The sequence below is a fragment of the Papio anubis genome, chromosome 18 (genome assembly GCF_008728515.1).
Source record: "Papio anubis isolate 15944 chromosome 18, Panubis1.0, whole genome shotgun sequence".
NCBI classification, from domain to species: domain Eukaryota; kingdom Metazoa; phylum Chordata; class Mammalia; order Primates; family Cercopithecidae; genus Papio; species Papio anubis.
In genome coordinates, this window is record NC_044993.1 from 70,677,124 (window position 1) to 70,698,001 (window position 20,878).

At 43.6% G+C, this 20,878-nt stretch overlaps 1 protein-coding gene across 3 annotated transcripts in view; it reads right to left on the reverse strand.

Annotated features, from left to right (window-relative positions):
• Positions 1 to 14,949: 14,949 nt before the first annotated feature.
• Positions 14,950 to 20,878, reverse strand: part of LOC116271238 (zinc finger protein 174) — a 37,825-nt gene continuing 31,896 nt past the window's right edge. The window contains exons 3-4 of one of the 3 annotated variants that reach the window (XM_031657971.1): positions 19,638 to 19,860; positions 14,950 to 15,991 (exon numbers count right to left, since the gene is read on the reverse strand). In XM_031657971.1, coding sequence (XP_031513831.1) covers positions 15,393 to 15,991; positions 19,638 to 19,860 — 822 coding nt within the window. In that variant the 3' untranslated portion in view covers positions 14,950 to 15,392. Of the gene's footprint in view, positions 15,992 to 19,243; positions 19,379 to 19,637; positions 19,861 to 20,878 lie in introns of those variants that run through there. The other 2 variants (XM_031657972.1, XR_004179676.1) reach the window with 2 other exon arrangements.

Genomic DNA, 20,878 nt, shown 5'->3' on the forward strand with positions numbered 1-20,878 from the left:
GTGGCAAAATCTTGGTTCACTGCAACTTCCGCCTCCCGAGCTCAAGCGATTCTCCTGCCTCAGCCTCCTGAGTAGCTAGGATTACAGGTATGCACCACTACACCCAGCTATTTTTTTATTTTTATTTTTTTTTGAGACGGGGTCTTGCTCTGTCGCCCAGGCTGGAGTACAGTGGCGCAATCTCAGCTCACTGCAACCTCTGCCTCCTGGGTTCAAGCGATTCTCCTGCCTCAACCTCCCGAGTAGATGGGACTACAGGCACATGCCACCATGCCTGGCTAATTTTTTGTATTTTTAGTAGAGATGGGATTTCATAGTGTCAGTCAGGATGGTCTCGATCTTCTGACCTTGTGATCCACCCACCTCAGCCTCCCAGAGTGCTGGGATTATAGGTGTGAGCCACCATGCCCAGCCATAAGAGGACATTTTAAACAGGTATGTGAGCACTTTCAGTGGCTGTCCCCCAGGGTCAATGCAGAGCAAGCAGGCAGAAAGGCACCGTTCTGGCTGGGCACCATGGCTCATGCCTGTAATCCCAGTGCTTTGAGAGGCTGAGGCGGGAGGATCACTTGAGGCCAGGAGTTTGAAAACAGCGTGGGGGACAGTTTTTTTGTTTTTTTTTTAATTAGCCAGGTGTGGTGACATATACCTATAGTCCTAGCTACTCAGGATGCTGAGGCAGGATGATTGTTTGAGTCCAAGATTGAGGGTTGCGGTGAGCTATGATGGAGCCACTGCATTACAGCCTAGGTGGCAGACTGAGACCTTGTCTCTGAAAAAAAAAGAAAATAAGATTAAAAAAAAAGAATTAAAAAAAAAAAAAAAACGGTTTCATAGTCTTCCTAAAAGGGATTTGTCTACACATTTTCCCCAACTGCTGCCTCAACATTAGGCTTCTAAGTAGCCTACATCTAGTAGCTGATAGGGCTGGTAAACAATAGACCTCCAGGAGCATGAACAGGCACGTGGGAACTTCACTGGCGTTCTCCCCTCTGCCACTGCTCCATTCAGAGATAAAACTAGGGGCCAGGCATGGTGGCTCACCCTTGTAATCCCAGAACTTTGGGAGGCCGAGGCGGGTGGATCATTTGAGGTCAGGAGTTCAAGATGAGCCTGGGCAACATAGTGAAACCCTGTCTCTGCTAAAAAAAAAAATGCAAAAAATTACCTGGGCATGGCTGGGGGGTGTCGGGGAGGTGTGCCTGTAGTCCCAGCTATGCTGGGGGCTGAGGCAGGAGAATAGCTTGAACTCGAGAGGCAGAGGTGGCAGTGAGCTGAGATTGCACCACTGTACTCCTGCCTGGGTGACAGAGTGAGACTCTGTCTCAAAAATAAAGCAACAAAAGTAAAAAAACTAGGCTTCTAGCTTCTTCCTGGATGGTGTACCCCAACTTTTACAGCTTCCACCCAAGGGACCAGCTCCTAAGCTCCTAAATCATCTGTCTCTGGAAATTAATGAGACTGCATTCACAAGTCCCCTTAGACTACAGAGAAGAAAAGTGATTTTAAAAGGGTGTTTGAGCAGTTCTAGCATCCGTTTCCCCTGAGTACAAAGTGGGCAGACAAAAACACCCAGCTCCCAGTTTACCCCCAGGAAGGGGTTTGACTGCACACCTAACGTCCCAACTTTCCCAGCCGCTGTCCACGAGTCAGGCCTCTAGCCTATATCTTCTAGCCTATATCTGGGCACTGACTGGGCAGGCAATAAGTAGTCCTCTGGGAGCCTGAATGGACATGCAGTCGCTTTCTGCAATTCCTTTTGCAGGCTCACTCTAGAGATGGAGCCAAGCCTCTGAACAATCCATCTGTCCCTGACAGCAGATAGGAGCTACTATTCACTAGGCCCCTGGGGGTAACAACACATTAGGCAATGGGTTGAAAGAGTGTGCGGTCTGAATGAGAATGCATGCATTTGCTACATATTATCTCCCCAGCTTAGTACAGGGCAAGTGGGAGATCAACAACAGTTCCCAGCTTCTCCTTGAGGATAGAAGGAACTGGAACACATATAACACCCCAACTTTTCTAGCTAAATTTCAGAAACTGTCCTCAATATCACCAGTATTGGGGCACTGATGGCATTTGGTGCACGCCAATCTCTTGCAGCTACTAAGAACAAAGACAGCAGTTTGTACAAGCACAAAAGTTTGAGAGGCACCTAGAATCTCTGGTTGGGTTGATTGGTGAGGTTCATCTCCTACAAAAAATCAGATATTAAGACTTGGAAAGAGAGTTGTCTTATTTAATGCATGAAAATCAACACAGTCAACAAAAAAATCAAGAAACAGAAAATACGTTTCAAACAAAATAATAAGATAAATCTCCAGAAACCAATTCCAATGAAATGTAGATTAGTGATTTTACCTATTAGAGAATTAAAAATAGGCCGGGTGCGGTGGCTTATGCCTGTAATCCTAGCACTTTGGGAGGCCGAGGCGGGCGGATCACCTGAGGTTACATGTTAGAGACCAGCCTGGCCAACGTGGCGAAACCTCATCTCTACTAAAAATACAAAAATCAGCCAGGCATGGTGGCAGGCACCTGTAATCCCAGCTACTCGGAAGGCTAAGACAGGAGAATTGCTTGAACCTGGGAGGCGGAGGTTGCAGTGAACTGAGATCGTGTCATTGCACTCCAGCCTGGGCAACAGAGAAAAACTTCCTCTCAAAAAAAAAAAAAAAAAACTAAAAAGAATTAAAAATAATCATAAATATGCTCACTGATGTCAGGAGTGTAATGTATGAACAAACCGAGACTTTCAACAAAGAGAAAATACAAAAACAGCGTTGACACGGTGGCTCACACTGTCATCCCAGCACTTTGGGAGGCCAAGGTGGAAGGATTGCTTGAGCTTAGGAGTTCAAGACCAGCCTGGGTTACATAGTAAGACCCCATCTCTACAAAAAATTAAAAATTAGCCAGGTATGGTGGCATACACCTGTGGTTCCAGCTCCTCTAGAGCCTGAGGTGGGAGGATGACTTGAACCTGGGATGTCAAGGCTGCAGTGAGCTGTTATCACACCACTGCACTCCAGCCTGGGTGACCAAGTAAGACCCTGTCTCAGAAAAGAGAGAAAATATAAAAACATACCAAACAGAAGTTGTAGATCTGAAGTATGTAATAACTCATCTGAAAAATTATCTAGAGGGTTTCACCCACAGACTAGATCAAGCAGAAGAAAGGGTCAGTGAATTTGAAGACCAGTCATTGGAAATCATCCAATCAGAGGGGCAAAAAATGAGAAAAAGAGAATAGCTTAAGGGACTTCAGGGACACCATCGAGTAGACTAATGTATGCATTACTGGATTTTCAGAAGGCAAAGAGAGAGAGCAAAATGGACAGAAAGCATGTTCAAACAAACAATGGCTGAAAACCTTCCAAAATTGGGGAATTAAATAGAAGTCGAGACCCAAGAAGCCCAAGGAACATGAAATAAGATGAATCCAGCCAGGTGTGGAGGCTCATGCCTGTAATCCCAGCACTTTGGGAGGCTGAGGCAGGTGGATCACTTGAGGTCAGGAGTTCGAGACCAGCCTGGCCAACATGGTGAAACCCCCGTCTCTACTAAAAATACAAAAATTAGGCAGGCATGGTGGCATGTGCCTGTAATCCCAGCTACTCAGGAGGCTGAGGCAGGAGAATGGCTTGAACCTGGGAGATGGAGGTTGCAGTGAGCCTAGATCGTGCCACTGCACTCCAGCCTGGTCGACAGAGCGAGACTGTCTCAAAACAACAACAACAACAACAAAAAAAAAACAATAAGATGAATCCAAAGAGACCCACACTGACATACATTACAATCGAATTGTCAAAAGTCAGAAACAGAATTTTGAAAGCAACCAAGGGAAAAGCAAATTCTGAGTACAAGGGACCCCCAATAAAACTATCAACAGAGTTTCCAGCATAAACCTTGTGGGCCAGAATGGAGTGGAACGACAGATTCAAAGTGCTGAAAGAAAAAAAGTTCCAGTCAAGAATGCTATATCCAACAAACCCATCCTTCAAAAATGAGAGGGAAATAAAGACTTTCTCAAACAAAAGCTGAGGAAGATTATCACCACTATACCTGCCTTACAAGAAATGCTAAAGAGAGTTCTTAAGGTTAAAACAGAAGTATGGAAAACAGCAACATGAGCACACAAAGTATGAAACTCATTGGCAAAGGTAAATATATAGTCAAAACTAATATTGTATTACTATAATAGTAGTGGGTAAATCAATTTTAGTTTTCTTATAAAAGTTAAAAGACAAAAGTAGTAAAACAACTATATTATGTTAATTGGTACAATATAAATAGGTGTTAATTGTGATATCAATAGCATATAAGCCAGAGGAGGAAAGAGAAAAGCAAAGTTCTCAAGGTAAGTTATCAGCTTAAAGTAGACTGTCATAAGAGATTTTATGTAAACACTTGGTAACTACAAAGAAAATGTCTATAGAATTAAAGAAAAAGAGAAAAGAATGAAAACATAAATACAAAAGCAATGAAATATGGCCAGGTGCAGTGGCCCACGCCTGTAGTCCCAGCACTTTGGGAGGCTGGGGCGGGCAGATTGCTTGAGGCCAGGAATTCGAGACCAGCCTGTCCAACATGGCAAAACCCCATCTCTACTAAAAATACAAAAATTAGCCAGGTGTGGTGGTGCACACTTGTAATCCCAGCTACTCAGAGAGCTGAGGCAGGAGAATTGCTTGAACCCAGGAGGCGAAGGTTGCAGTGAGCTGAGATCGTGCCACTGCCCTCCAGCCTAGGTGACAGAGCGAGACTCCGTTTCAAAAAACAAAACAAAACAAAAAACAGTGAAATACAAAAGAAGACAGAGAAAAAAGAGGGACAGAAGGACTATAAGACTAACAGAAAATAGTTAATAAAATGTCAATAGTAAATATTTCCTTATTTTTTATTTTTTGTTTGTTTTTGTTTTGTTTTGTTTTGTTTTTGAGACAGAGTCTTGCTCTGTCTCACCCAGGCTGGAGTGCAGTGGTGCTATCTTGGCTAACTGCAACCTGCACCTCCTGGGCTCAAGCAGTTCTCCTGCCCCAGCCTACCAAGTAGCTGGAATTACAGGTGTGTGCCACCATACCCAGCTAATTTTTGTACTTTTAGTAGAGACGGGGTTTGGCCGTGTAGGCCAGGCTGGTCTCTAACTCCTGACCTCAGGTGATCCGCCCGCCTCAGCCTCCCAAAGTGCTGGGATTGCAAATGTGAGCCACTGCACTCAGCCAACAATAGTTTTTTGAATATCACACGAAAAGCCCAGGCAAAAAAAAAAAAACAAAGCAAGACACAAGAAACAAGTAGGAATACATGAAGCTATAAAACTGCTGCAAAGCAAAAGAGGCAGTCAACAAAATGAAAAGGTAGACTATGGATTAAAAGAAAATACCTGCAAATAATATACCTGATAAAGTTATCAAATATATGAGGAAATCACACAACTCAATAACAAATTAACCAAATAACCCGATTCAAAAATGGACAATGAACTTGAATGGACACTTTTCTAAAGAAAACATAAAATAACCAACATATTGAGTGAGGAAAAGCAGGATGCATTCCCTTTGAAAACTGGCACAAGTCAGTAATGCCCTCTCTCACCACTTTTATTCAACATAGTATTGGAAGTCCTGGCCAGAGTAATGAGGCAAGAGAAAGAAATAAAAGGCATCCAAATAGGAATAAAAGAAGTCAGACTATCCCTGTTTGCAGATGACATGTTTCTATCTGGAAAACCCCATTGTCTCAGCCCAAAAGTTCCTTCAGCTGATAAACAACTTCAGCAAAGTTTCAGGATACAAAGTCAATGCACAAAAATTACTAGCATTCCTATGTACCTACAACAGCCAAGCCGAGAGTCAAATCAGGAAGGCAATCCCGTTCACAACTGCCACAAAAAGAATAAAATACCGAGCTGGGCTTAGTGGCTCATGCCTGTAATCCCAGCAAGATTCCATCTAAAAAAAAAAAGAAAGAAAGAATAAAATCCCTAGGAATACAGCTAATTAGGGAGGTGAAAGATCCCTACAATGAGAATTACAACACACAGCTGAAAGAAATCAGAGATGACACAAATGGAAAAACATCCCATGCTCATGGATAGCAAGAATAAATATCATTAAAAGGGACATATTGCCCAAAGCATTTTGTAGATTCAATGCTATTCCTATCAAACTACCAATGACATTCTTCACAGAATTATAAAAAGCTATTTTAAAATTCACATGGAACCAGCCCAGTGCGGTGGCTCACACCTGTAATTCCAGCACTTTGGGAGGCCGAGATGGGCGGATCATGAGATCAGGACATCGAGACCATCCTGGCTAACACAGTGAAACCCCATCTCTACTAAAAATACAAAAAAATTAGTTGGGCGTGGTGGCGGGCGCCTGTAGTTCCAGCTACTCGAGAGGCTGAGGCAGGAGAATAGCGTGAACCTGGGAGGCGGAGCTTGCAGTGAGCTGAGATGGCACCACTGCACTCCAGCCTGGGCAACAGAGCAAGACTCTGGCTCCAAAAAAAAAAAAAAAAAAATTGGAACCAAAAAGAGCCTGAATAGCCAAGGCAATCCTAGCAAAAAGAACAAAGCTGGAGGCATCACATTACCTGACTTCAAACTGTGCTACAGGGCTACAGTAACCAAAACAGCATGGTACTGGTACAAAAACAGGCACATAGGCCAATGGAGCAGAATAGAGAGCTCAGAAATAAGGCCACACTCCTAAGATCAGCTGAACGTCAACAAAGCTGACAAAAACAAGCAATGAGGGGGAAAAAATCCCTATTCAATAAATGGTGCTGGGATAATTGGCTAGCTATATGCCGAAGATTGAAACTGGACCCCTTCCTTACACCATATACAAAAATCAACTCAAGATGGATTAAAGACTTAAATGTAAACTCCAAAGCTATAAAAACCCTAGAAGACAACCTAGGCAATACCGTCTTGGACATAAGATCAGAAACTATTTCATGACAAAGACTCCAAAAGCAATTGCAACAAAAGCAAAAATTGAGACATGGGACTTAATTGAACTAAAGAGCTTCCTCTGCACAGCAAAAGAAACTATCAACAGAGGAAACAGACAACCTCCAGAATGGAAGAAAATATTTACAAATATGCATCTGACAAAGGTCTAATATCCAGCATCTATAAGGAATGTAAACAAATTTGCAAGAGAAAAACAACCCCGTTAAAAAGTAGGCAAAAGACATGAACAATTTTCAAAAGAAGACGTACATGCAACAAACAATCATAAGAAAAAAAGCTCAGTATCACTAATCATTAAAGAAATGCAAATAAAAAACCATAATGAGATACCATCTCACACCAGGGAGAATGTCTATTATTAAAAAGTCAAAAAATATGCTGGCAAGATTGCAGAGAAAAGGGAACACTTATACACTGTTAGTGGGAGTATAAATTTAGCCCAACCATTGTGAAGAGCAATATGGTGAGTCCTCAGAGAGCTAAAAATAGAACTACAGTTTGATCCAACAATCCCATTACTGGGTATATACCCAGAGAAATATAAATCATTCTCCTGTAAAGACACATGCACATGAATGTTTCCAGCAGCACCATTCACAGTAACGAAGATACGGAATCAACTTAAAGGCCCATCAGTGACAGATTGGATAAAGAAAACATACATATACACCATGAAATACTATGCAGCCATAAAAAAGAATGAGATCATGTTTTTTGCAGGAATATCGATGGAGCTGGAGGCCAGAAAATACTGCACGGAACTTTCTTTCTTTTTCTTTTTTTTTTTTTTTTTTGGTGTTTTTTTAGATGGAGTCTCGCTCTGTCAACCCAGCTGCAGTGCAGTGGCAGGATCTCAGTTCACTGCAACCTCTGCCTCCTGGGTTCAAACGATTCTCCTGCCTCAGCCTCCCGAGTAGCTGGGACTATAGGTGCATGCCACCATGCCCGGCTGATTTTTGTATTTTCAGTAGAGACGGGGTTTTGTCATACTGTCCAGGCTGGTCTTGAACTCCTGACCTCATGATCTGCCCACCTCGGCCTCCCAAAGTGCTGGGATTACAGGCGTGAGTCACCACACCTGGCCTGCATGGAACTTTCAGTACTATTCCACTGACCAGCCATATTTCCATCTGTCTTCCTGTCCTTGGGCCTTCCTTTTCCCTAAGACACAAAAATATTGACATTAGGCCGCTTAAGAACTCTACGATGACGTCTAAGTGTTCAAGTGAAAGGAAGAGTCACATCTCTCACTTTATTTTTGGAGATGGAGTCTTGCTCTGTCGCCCAGGCTGGAGCACAGTAGCATGATCTTGGCTCACTGCATCCTCCGCCTCCCGGGTTCAAGTGATTCTCCTGCCTTAGCCTCCCGAGTAGTTAGGACTACAGGTGCGCACCACCACGCCTGGCTAATTTTTGTATTAGTAGAGATGGGGTTTCACCGTGTTGGCCAGGTTGGTCTCCAACTCTTGACCTCGTGATCTGCCCACCCTGGCCTCCCAAAGTGCTGAGATTACAGGCATGAGCCACCACTCAGCCCATCTCTCACTTTAAATCAAAAGGTAGAAATGATTAAGCTTATTGAGAAAGGCATGTCAAAACCTGAGACAGGCCAAAAGCTAGGTTTTCTGTGCCAAATGTTTCACCAAATTGTGAATTCAAAGGAAAAGTTCTTGAAGGAAATTTGAATTGCTACTCCAGTGAACACAAGAATGATAAAAAAGTGAAACAGTCTTTTTGCTGATATGAGGAAAGTTTGAATGGTGTGGATAGAAGATCAAACCAGCTACAACATTCCCTTAAACTAAAGCCTAATCCAGATCAAGGCCCAAACTCTCTTCAGTTCTGTGAAAGCTGAGAGATGTGAAGAAGTGCAGAAGAAATGTTGGAAACTAACAAAGGTTGGTTCCTGAGGTTCAAGGAGAAAAGCCATCTCCATAACATAAAAGTGCAAGGTGAAGCTTCAAGTGCTGATGGAGAAACTGCAGCATGTTATCCAGAAGATCTCGCTAAGATCATTGATGAAAGTGGCTACAATAAGAATAGATTTTCAATGTAGACAAAACAGCCTGCTACTGGGGAAAGACGCCATCTAAGACGTTCCTAGCTAGAGAGGAGAAGTCAATGTCTGGCTTCAAAGCTTTAAAGGGCAGGCTGGTTTTCTTGTTAGGGGCGAATGCAGTTGGTGAAGCCAGTTCTCATTTACCATTCTGAAAATCCTGAGGCCCTTAAGAATTATGTTTATTCTGCCTGTGCTCTATCAATTGAACAACAAAGACTGGATGACAACCTATGTGTTTACAACATGGTTTTCTGAATATTTTAAGCCCACTGTTGAGACCTACTGCTCAGAAAAAAAAAAAAAAAAAAAGATTCCTTTCCAAATATTACAGTTTATTACAATGCACCTGGACAACCAAGAGCTCTGGTGGAGATATACAAGGGAGTTAATGTTTTCGTGCCTGCTGACACAACATTTATTCTGCAGCCCATGGATCAAAGAGTAATTTCATCTTTCTCTTTATTTTCTTTTTTTTTTTTGAGATGGGCTCTCACTCCCCCAGACTAGACTGCAGTGGTACGATCATAATTCATTGCAGCCTAGCTGCTGGGCTCAAGTAATCCTCCTGCCTTGGCCTCCCAAGTAGCTGAGACTACAATATGTCTCATTTGCTCAATTTTTAAAATTTTTCTGTAGGCTGGGTGCGGTGGCTCACGCCTGTAATACCAGCACTTTGGGAGGCTAAGGCAGGCAGACCACGAGGTCAGGAGATCAAGACCATCCTGGCTAACACGGTGAAACCCTGTCTTTGCTAAAACTACAAAAAATTAGCCGGGCATGGTGGCACGTGCCTGTAGTCCCAGCTACTCAGGAGGCTGAGGCAGAATAATTGCTTGAGCCGGGGAGGTGGAGATTGCTGTGAGCCAAGATATTGCCACTGCACTCCAGCCTGGCAACAGAGCAAGACTGTCTCAAAAAAATTTTTTTTCTGTAGCGATGGGGTCTGGATATGTTGCCCAAGCTGGTCTTGAACTCCTGGGCTCAAGTGATCCTCCCGCCTCAGCCTCCCAAAGTGCCGGGATTACAGGCATGAGATACCGCCCCCAGCCAAAAGTGTTTTGTTTTGTTTTGTTTTTGCTTTTGTTTTTGTTTTTTGAGACAGAGTCTCACTGTGTTGCTCAGGCTGGAGTGCAGTGGCGTGATCTCAGCTCACTGCAACCTCCATATCCTGGGTTCAAGCGATTCTCCTGCCTCAGCCTCCTGAGTAGCAGGGAGTACGGGAGCATGCCACCACACCCAGCTAATTTTTCTGTTTTTGTGGAGATGGGTTTCGCCACGTTGGCCAGGCTTTTCTGGAACTCCTGACCTCAAGTGATCTGGGTGCCTCAGCCTCCCAAAGTGCTGGAATGACAGGTATAAGCCATGGCACCCAACCATTTTGTTTCTGAGACAGGGTCTTGCTCTGTCACTCTGGCTGAAGTACAAGTGGCACAGTCACGACTCACTGCAGCCTCAGCCTCCCAGGCTCAAGTGAACCTCCCACCTCAGGCTCCCAAGTAGCTGGGACTACAGGTGTGCACCACCATGCCCAGCTAATTTTAAATTTTTTTTTGTAGAAATGGGGTCTTCCCTGTGTTAACTCCTGAGCTCACAGAGCAGTCCTCCCACCTTGGTCTCCCAAATTGCTGGGATTACAGACATGAGCCACTTGCCCAGCCTAAAAGTGTTTTTTTGAGATGGAATCTACTCTTGGTAAAGATGCTGTGAATGTTGTTGAAATGACAGCAGGATTTAGAATATTACATAAACTTAGTTAATGAAGCAGCAGCAGGATTTGAGAAGATTTTGAAAGTTTTACTATGGCCAAAATGCTATCACCCATTATAACATGCCCTGAAGAAATCTTCTGTGAAAGGAAGAGTCAACTGATTTGGCAAACTTCATTGTTATCTTATTTTAAGAAATTGTCACGGCCACCCCAACCCTGTGCAGCCACCACCCTTATCAGCATTACCTTTATCTGATGTAATACTTTTCCGCACTTAATAGGCTACAGTATAGTGTAACTATAGGTTTTATATTCACCAGGAAATCAAAACATTTGTGTGACTCATTTTATTGGGACATTCACTTTATTGTAGGGGTCTGGAATCAAAACTGCAATATCTATGAGGATACTGTGTATACCTAAGGTACATTATTTACAGTAGCCAAGACTTGAAAGCAACCTAAGTGGCTACTGGTGGATAAATGGATATACACACACACACACACACACACACACACGCGCGCGCACACACAGTGGAACATTATTCAGCCTTAAAAAGGAGATCTATGTGCCAGGTGCAGTGGCTTACCCCTGTAATCCGAGCACTTTGGGAGGCCAAGGTGGGTGGATTTCTTGAGCCCAGGTGTTTGAGACCAACCTGGGTAACATAGTGAGACCCCATGTGTACAAAAAAAATTGTTTTATAAAATAAGCCATAAAATAACCCCATCTCTACTAAAAATACAAAAATTAGCTGGGCATGGTGATGCAGCTGGCTAATTTTTTTTTTGGTAGAGACGGGATTTCACCATGTTGGCCAGGCTGGTCTTGAACTCCTGGCCTCAAGCGATCCACCTCCCTCGGCCTCCCAAAGTCCTGGGATTACAGGTGTGAGTCACTGCGCCTGGCCCCAAGCCTTATAATTAAGTAGAAATCTATGTTCCTTCTCTTTTAGGACAGATGCTCTTTGTCTAACTTGATTCAGGATGGGTATATGTGGTGGGTTGAGTCATGGCACCCCAAATGTTTCCACATCCTAATCCCTGGAACCCATGAAGTTTACCTTATATGGCAAAAGGGGAAGGATCTTGAGATGGGGAGATTATTCTGGATTATCCTGGTGGGCCCAACATCATAACGGTCCTTATACAAGGGAAGCAGGAAAGTCATAGAGGAGAAGGTGGTGGAATCAGATTGGAGTGATGCATTTTGAAGATAGAGGCCAAAGGATGTGGGTGGCTGCTAGAAGCTGAAAAAGTCAAGGCAAGACATTGACACCTCAGAGCCTCCAGAGGAACCAGCCTTGCCGACAGCTTGATTTTGGCTGAGTGAGATTAATTTCGGATTTGTGACTTCTAGAACGATAAGGTTGTGGGAGTTTTTTTGTTGTTTTGTATTTCTTCTTTTTTTTTTTTTTTTGAGTCCGAGTTTCACTGTTTTTTCCCAGGCTGCAGTGCAGTGGCACAATCTCAGCCCACTGCAGCCTCTGCCTCCCATGTTCAAGTGATTCTCCTGCCTCAGCCTCCCTAGTAGCTGGGATTATAGGCATGCACCACCACACCCGGTTAATTTTTATATTTTTAGTAGAGATGGAGTTTCACCATATTGGCCACGCTGATCTTGAACTTCTGACCTCAGGTGAACTTCTGACAACCTTGGCCTCCCAAAGTGCTGTGATTACAGGTGTGAGCCACTATGCCAGGCCCCAGTTTGTGTTGTTTTAAACCATTAAGTTTGTGGTCATCTGTTACCACACCAATAGGTACCTAATACAGATGTGACTATGACTTGGAGATTAAGGGACAACAGTGAAATCAGCCTGGTTTCAGCAGGGTGAGGTGGAAACACAATGAGGAAGAAAGAGGGCTTGACCAGGGAGAGGTATCAGGATGGATCCAGGTATGGGGCAGGTCGGATACAGAAGCTAAATTCTTCGTTATTTAACATAACAGATGGGAATGGGATCTGGGCCTAAAGTACCTAAAGGACCATAAAAGCTATAAGGAAGGCCGCTGGGCCTTCAATAAGCCTCTGCCCAAGAGACAGAAGCTCACTTGTGCATTCAACAGATTGTGACGAGGATCTCTGAATTTAGGCAGAAATGGGCCCTTGGATACAGCGGGGATTCTCAACTGTTTTAAATATTGAACATCTGTTTCTCTTGGCTGCACATTGGCAAAGCTAAAGTTATGGAAAAACAATGTTCTTGTTTTGAAAGAGCTTTTATAGTGCATGGTAGTTTCCCAGCCTTGGCGATACTGATTTTTTGGCCAGGTCATTGCTGTGGGGGCTGGCTGTCCCAGCACTGCAGGAGGTGCAGTAGGACCCACTGGAGGCCAGCAACAACCCTCCCTCCCTCAGTCATAACAACCAAAAGTGTCTTTGGACATTGTCCGACATCCCCTGGGGGGTTCCCTGTTTAGCAGCCCTGGTGTATAGGGTCTAGTAGAGAGACTGGACCCCAATTTTAACAGAAGTCTGCCTAGGGCTCCTCAGTGAAGCCTTTGAGAGAAGGAAACTCTTGTGAGAGGGAGGAGGCAGGAAGGAATGAGAAACATCAGGAACTAAAGGCAAAGGAAACAATTGTGTGCAAGACCCCAAAGAGGACTTGTAGGTGTGCACATGTCCCTCAGCAGTTAGGAGGGACAAGAGATTCCTTGTGGGGGACAGAAGAGCTCAGCCCACAGCCCTGAGGTGACTGGTAATCACTTGATGATACTGATGTTTTGGGAAGAATGCTACCTTGCTGAGCGTACACCTGTAATCCCAGCACTTTGGGAGTCTAAGGTGAGAGGATGGCTTGAGCCCAGGAGTTCGAAGATAGACTGGGCAACACAGTGAGACTCTGTCTCTACAAAAAAAATAGAAAAACTAGCCAGGCATGGTGGTGCATTCCTGTAGTCCCAGCTGCTCGGGAGGCTGAGGCGGGAGGATTGCTTGAGCCCAGAAGATTGAAGCTATAGTAAGCCGTGATCACGCCACTGCACTCTAGCCTGAGTAACAGAGTGAGACCCTGTTTCAAAAAAAAAAAAAAAAGCTACCTGGTTCTATTTGCCGCATCAGGAATGCACTAATCTGCCAAACTTTTTCTCTAAACTGAGCAATGAGCTAGGAATTATATACTGATTTGCATTTTAATTTCCACTTTGAGAAAACAAGGAGGTGGCATTAGCCGATCTCTCAGGCTTAGTTCCAGGATTCATTTTATATAAATATATTTTGTCACTTAAAAATATGCTGTTGAGGTACAATTTATGTATCATAAAATTAGCCCATTTCAGTGATTTTAGTAAATTTACTGACTTGTGCAACCATTACCGTAATCCAGTCTTAGAATATTTTCATTACCCCAATCCTTTTGCTATTTTTTTAAATTTTCCTGAGACAGAGTCTCACTCTGTCATCCAGGCTAGAGTGGAGTGGTGCAGTCATAGCTCACTGCAGCCTCTAACTCCTGGGCTCAAACGATACTTTTGCCTCAGCCTTCAGAGTAGCTGGGATTATAGACATGCACCATCATGCCTGGCTTATTTTTGTATTTTTTGTAGATCAGGGCTTAGCTACATTGCCCAGCCTGGTCTCAAACTCCTGGGCTCAGTCATCCGCCTCAACCTCTCAAAGTGTTAGGATTACATGTGTGAGCCACTGTACCCTCACAGCATTTTGTTATTCTTAAAGCTAATGGGCTAAGTGAGAAAGGAGAGTAGGAAGAATTCCCTCTTATATCTCCTTAGTATTCTTCATCCACTACTTTCTTCTCACTGTAGCTTTTTCTTATGTGTTAGGCTGGGGTTGCAGTAACTGTATAGATGTTTTTTGTTTTGTTTTTTGTTTTTTGTTTTTTGTTTTCCCCTCAAAGGTGCTTTGAGAACAGGCATGGTGGTTCACACTTGTAATCCCAGCACTTTGGGATGCCAAGGCAGGAGAATTGCTTGAGTCCAGGAGTTCGAGACCAGCCTGGGCAACATAGCGAGACCCTGTCTCAAAAAATAAAAATAAAAGATGCTTTGATACAAAAAAGATCCCTCAAATGTAATTTTCTTTTCTTTTTGTAAAAGCAGCATCTAATTACTTGGAAACTCTTCTCACACAAATGTGCATATTCTCATTTAATTCATCCTTTGCTATAAACAGCTAGTAATTACAGAAAGAATATGAGGGATCTATTTTCCAATGAACTTTGCCTTGAAATTCTGGTAGATCACTCATCTTTATTAAAGAAGCGTGTGCATGATAAAAAATTGTCTGGTATGACAGCAAATGCATAACTATATATAGAATTTATCCCTTAACATATTTTAGAGGATAAAGCAACAGAGGGACGATTTAACAATAAGCGGGCCACCTGCAGGATTGTCCTAATTCTCTCTCAGGAGTTACTCCTTGCTCTCTGCAGAGACTTAAGTTCTCTTTGCCCCAATACCTAGAACTGCCATCTCTTCACCATGTCATCATGCACAGTTGGGCCCTGGTTGGCCTTTTCTGGGCCTCCTCACAGCAGAATGTGCATCATCATTCCTCATAGGCCTCTTGCTTTCCTTGTAAGTCACACAGTCTTTGTGATTTACATGCAAGTAAGGGGGAGGAGAAACACAAACACCTTCCTTGTGAATCTAAAGCATGGAGTGCTCCTTTCAATCCCCATGGTGGAGCCTGTGATGCTGGTGAAGGTTTGAGCTCTGGCGAAAGCTTTTCCCACACTGGCCACACTGGTATGGCTTCTCTCCAGTGTGGATCCTCTGGTGCAGCTTCAGGGTTGACTGCCGCCCAAAGCAGTTTCCACACTCTCCGCACGTGTACGGTCTCTCTCCTGTGTGGACTCTCTTGTGTCTCTTCAGCTCTGAATTCCACGTGAAGCTTTTCCCACAGTCATCGCATTTGTAGGGTTTCTTTGCTGAGCGGGTGGGCTGGTGACCAAGATGTTGCAAACGGTTGCTCAGGCTCCGTTTACCTCCTTTGCTTTTCTTCAGCTCTCTCAGTGGGTGGCTTTTTAGGGGGCTGCTGATGTATTCCACCCTGCAATGTCTCTGGTAGTGAGCAAATGGCTTTTGAGCATTTGGGGGGCTGACCTGCCTCCGTGACAACCGAGGTTCACTCATATTTGCCCCTCTTGGTTCAGGACTCTGCAGACCATTCCCTTTGGATCTGCCAGCTGACACTGCACATGGCTTTGCTCCTTTAGCCCCTTCCTGTTGTGGATTTTCCTTGTTGTCACTTCTCATTCTGGGGGCCTCTATAATTAGAAAGAAAATGCTTCATTTTCTGCACTTGGAAGAAATAACTTCAGCAAGAGTTATGAAATACTCTGAAAGTTTCTCAAAGGGTGGCCCTCCATTGGCAACTTGCATTAGAATCATCTGGGGCATTTGTTAAACAAACAGGCTCTTCACCCTTCCCCCAAAGCTGCTGGGTCAGAATCTCTGGGGGTTGGGCCTGATAATCTGCACAGTTAGCAGGCTCCTGGGGTGATTGTGATTTATATTAAATTTAGGAACCAAGTTCTCCAACCTCCTTCCTCCTTTCTCCGTTTAGGGAAAGGTTTAGGAAAGGAAGAACAGGGAAAAGCAAACCCATCAGAACTGGGTATCGACCAATGAATGAAAGAAGGAAGAGAGGTGAAATCTCAACATTGTAAATTTTACTGCTGTAGTCTGGTGCCTGAGCTATTTCAACAAATACCCCTCACTTCGTAAACACTAACTGACAACCACCTTCTCTTCAAAAGATAGTAAGTTCAGAGACTGTGATGTTTTCTTTCATTACAAATTTGAAGTATATGAGTTCAGAAACTGGAATATGGGCTTAGCCATGTATCCTAATTACAGAAGGACTGACAGTCTGGATGGAGATGAGCTGGAATAGCCTGTGGGAAGTCACAGGATCTGGAGAAGGATCCCTTGTGATGTGGAAAATGCATGTGTGTGCATGTGCATGCACAGGCACATGCATGCTGTTCAATATGGCAGCCACTAGCCACATGTGACTGTGTGGCTACTGGGTACTTGAAATGTGACTACTGTGAGTAAGGAACCTAATTTTAAATTTTATTTAATTTTAATTCATTTAAATTCAAATGTAAATAATCAGCCTATACAATCAGGGTCAATTGCTTTTTGACAAGACAATTCAATGGGAAAAGAATAGTCTTTTTCATAAATGATACTAGGACTGCTGGATTTCCACATACAAGAGAATGAAGTTGGACCCTACTATGGTCTGAATATTTATTCCCCCCTGTTCCCTGACACACATACATTGACAGTCCTCCGTGCAGTGGTCTTGGGAGGTGGGGCATCTGGGAGGTGATTAGGTTATGAGGGTGCGGTCTTCATAAATGGGATTAGTGTCCTTATAAAAGAAACTCAAGAGACTACCATTTATGAGGAATGGGACCTCGCCAGATACCAAATCTGCTGGCACCTCGATCTTGAACTTCCCAGCATCCAGGAACTGTGAGCAATAAATTTCTGTTGTTTATAAATTACCTAGTCTAAGGCAATTTGTTATAACAGCCTGATCAGATTAAGACAGACCCCTACCTCAAATCCTATATAAAAATTGACTTGTTTCTTTATGTATGGAGGAAAATTTAACTTTAAATGGACCAAATACCTAAAAGTAAGAGCTAAATCTATGTCTCTTTGAAGAAAACATAGCTGTACATATTTGTGCCCTTGGATTAGGCAGTGGTATTTTACACATGACACCAAAGCATAAAGAAATTAAAAAATAGATAAATTACACTGTAGCAAAATGAAAAACGTGTGCTTCAAAGGACACTATCAAGAAAGTGAGACAACCCACAGAATGAGAGAAAAGATTTGCAAATTACACATAATAAGGGTCTAGTGTCTAGAACATATAAAGGACTCTTATAAAAAATGAAAACAAATAACCCGATTTAAAAATGAGCAAAGGATCTGAACATTTTTCCAAACAAGATATGTAATTGGATAATAAGCACATGAAAAGATGTTCGACACCATTAGTCACCAGGGAAATGTAAATCAAAACCTCAAATCAAAATTTCTCAACCTAATAGGATGGATAGAAGACAATAACAAGTGCTAGCAAGAATGTGGAGAAATCGGAATCCTCACACAGTATTGGTGGGGATGTAAAATGGTACAGCTGCTTTGGAAAACAGTCTGGTAGTTCCTCATAAGTCAAAGATAGAATTACCATATGACCTAGCATATGGTAATTCCACTCCTAGGTATATACTCAAGAGAAATGAAAACATGTCTACACAAAAACACACGCATTTATAGCAGCATTCTTCATAATAACCAAAAAGTGGAGACAACCCAAAAGTCTATGAACAGATGAACCAACATGAACAAAAAACCAGCATGTAATATATCCATACAATGCCTATTATTCAGCCACAGAAAAGGAATGAAGCACTGACTCATGCTACAGCATGGATAAAACTTGAAAACATGCTCAGTGAAAGAAGCCACACACGAAAGACCACATATTGTGTGATTCAATTTATTTATTTATTTATTTATTTTTGAGACAGGGTCTTACTTTGTCACACAGGCTGGAGTGCAGTGGCACGATCTCAGTTCACTGCAGCCTCGACCTCCCAGGTTCAAGTGATCCTCCTGCCTCAGCTCCCCCAAGAAGCTGGGATTACAGGTGTGCAGCACCATGCCCCCCTAATTTTTGTATTTTTTTGTAGAGATAGGATTTCGCCATGTTGCCCAGGCTGGTCTCGAACTCCTGAGCCTAAGCGATCCGCCTGCCTCGGCCTCCCAAAGTGCTGGGATTACAGGCGTGAGCCACTGTGCCCGGCCTGTGTGATTCCATTTATATACAATGTTCAGAATAAGCAAGTCTAGAGACAAAAGTAGACTGTGGTTGCCAGGGGCTGAATGTTTATGTTCCCCCAAATTCATATGAAATTCTAACTCCCAAGGTAATAGTGTTAGGACGTGGGGCCTTTGGGAGGTGATTAGGTCACGAGGGTGTTGCCCTCACTGGAATGGGATTAATGCCTTCATGAAAGAGCCCCACAGGAGCCTGTCTTCCCCTTCTGCCACATGAGGACTGAGAAGTAGGCAGTCTGTGACCTGGAAGAGGAGCCTCACTGGAACCTAACCATGCTGGCACCTTGAACTCAGACTTCCCAGCCTCTAGAACTATAACAAATAAACTCCTGTTGTTTATAAACTACCTAGTCTCTAGCATTCTATATTAGCAGCCTGAACAGCCTAAAACACAAAGTACCTCATTGAATGTAGCAAATGTTAAGAAAATAAGGATTTTTGTCTTCTTGTAACTCTCCTCTCTAATGTGCTGATTGTATCTTGTATTCACATCACCAGGCTTGGCCAAAATGTCACTGTCATTCAGGCTTAGAGATCACAGGACTGTGTAGAACAAGGCCAGCAGTTACACAAATATCACACCAGAGAAAGGGAAATAGATTTGAGGATTTAAAGTATAAGCAACATCATGGAGGAGGACAAAGATATATGATATAGGGTGAGGTTTTTTTTTTCTACCAGGCCCCTTCTAAACAGAGGAGCATTTTAAGCAATGAAACTCAGCCATAGCTTGCATGGAAGTTCATCTGTGGCCATATTTGGATCTGTCTTTTCTATAAGAAGTTCTGAAAGGGACAGAAAAGTAGGTACAACCCTGTCATGCAGTGGATTGTCAAATATTCATTAACAGAAAATGACAAAACATACTTATTTGTAGTATCACCACCATTCTAATTAGTGAAATTTGTTTAGTGAGTAATCATCTACTATTATATACAACATTTTAAAAAACACACACATGTGGTCTATGCCTTTGCAGAACCATGAGATACACTGATGGAGATAAAGGGCTGATGAGAGGGAGAGAAAAGGCAGAGTGTTTACCTGTCCCAGCCAATTTGGGGGTTGGTTCTTGGAGGAGTGGGGATTTCTCCCAATGATGGGGGCTCAGCCGGTCATAAGCTCCCGCCTGGGAAGGTTCTGCTGGAGAGCTCTCCCTGAGATCTCTCCTAGGAGTCTGCGGTTGAAAGTCTGGCAGTTCCTGTTCTCCAAGCTGAGATCCAGTTTTCTCCAAGAGCACCTTTTGCCCCTGCATACAAACGGCCACCTAGGAACAAGCCCCATTAATTCCATCCATCAGGACTGAGGGAAGCTTGATCTCTCACTGTTGTATAATGACCTGTTTACCTTGGGAATTGCTGATAACCATCTAGAGGTCAACTTTCATAGAAACCACTGAAACCGTCAAAGGAAGTAAAGGGAAGGATGTGAAGAATGACAGGAATGAGGATGCTACAAGTCAGCCGAGTGGCTTCCCCTAAAGCTTGGGCCTTTCTCAAGGGCCAGAGTCAAAGTTATCAGGGTAGCTGCTGGCACAAATATCAGAGTCAGTCACGACACTGGACCATCAGATGCCCACTCTACACACCACGCCCCCCGCCCCAACCTACTTCTGCTGGAAATAGGCCCTGTAGGAACAGGAAGCAGTATGGTGAGAGGCTGTTACAAACTCTTCTTATCTAATACATTGTTCTGCCAAAGACTTTCCTGGTAAGGAGATTCCAGTAGTAGTAGGGGTCTAAGAGGACTACCCTACCCTCATTCCCTAACAAGTTCTATTTTCGGAAGTACCTGCTGTTTGCTTCTTGCCTAGGTCCTGACTGGGGTCTGACTTCGGGGAGGGGAGTGGCCAGCAATGGCAACACTGGCCAGTTAAACTGTAACTTCCTGATCCAAAGACAACAAGCTAGTCAGGCACTGTGGGGCTCACTCCTGTAATCCCAGCACTTTGGGAGGTCAAGACAGGTGGATTACCTGAGCCCAAGAGCCTGGGCAATGTGGAGAAACCCTGTCTCTACAAAAGTACAAAAATTAGCCATGCATGGTGGCATGTACCTGCAGTCCCAACTACTTGAGAGGCTGAGGTGTGAGGAACACTTGAGCTGGACGTGGAGGCTGCAGCAAGCAGAGATTGCACCACTGCACTCCAGCCTCAGCAACACAGTGAGACCCAGTCTCAAAAAAAAAAAAAATCAAAGACAATAAGCTAGGCCAGGTGTGGTGGTTCACACCTGTAATCCCAGCACTTTGACAGGCCAAGGCGGGTGGATCACTTGAGGTCAGGA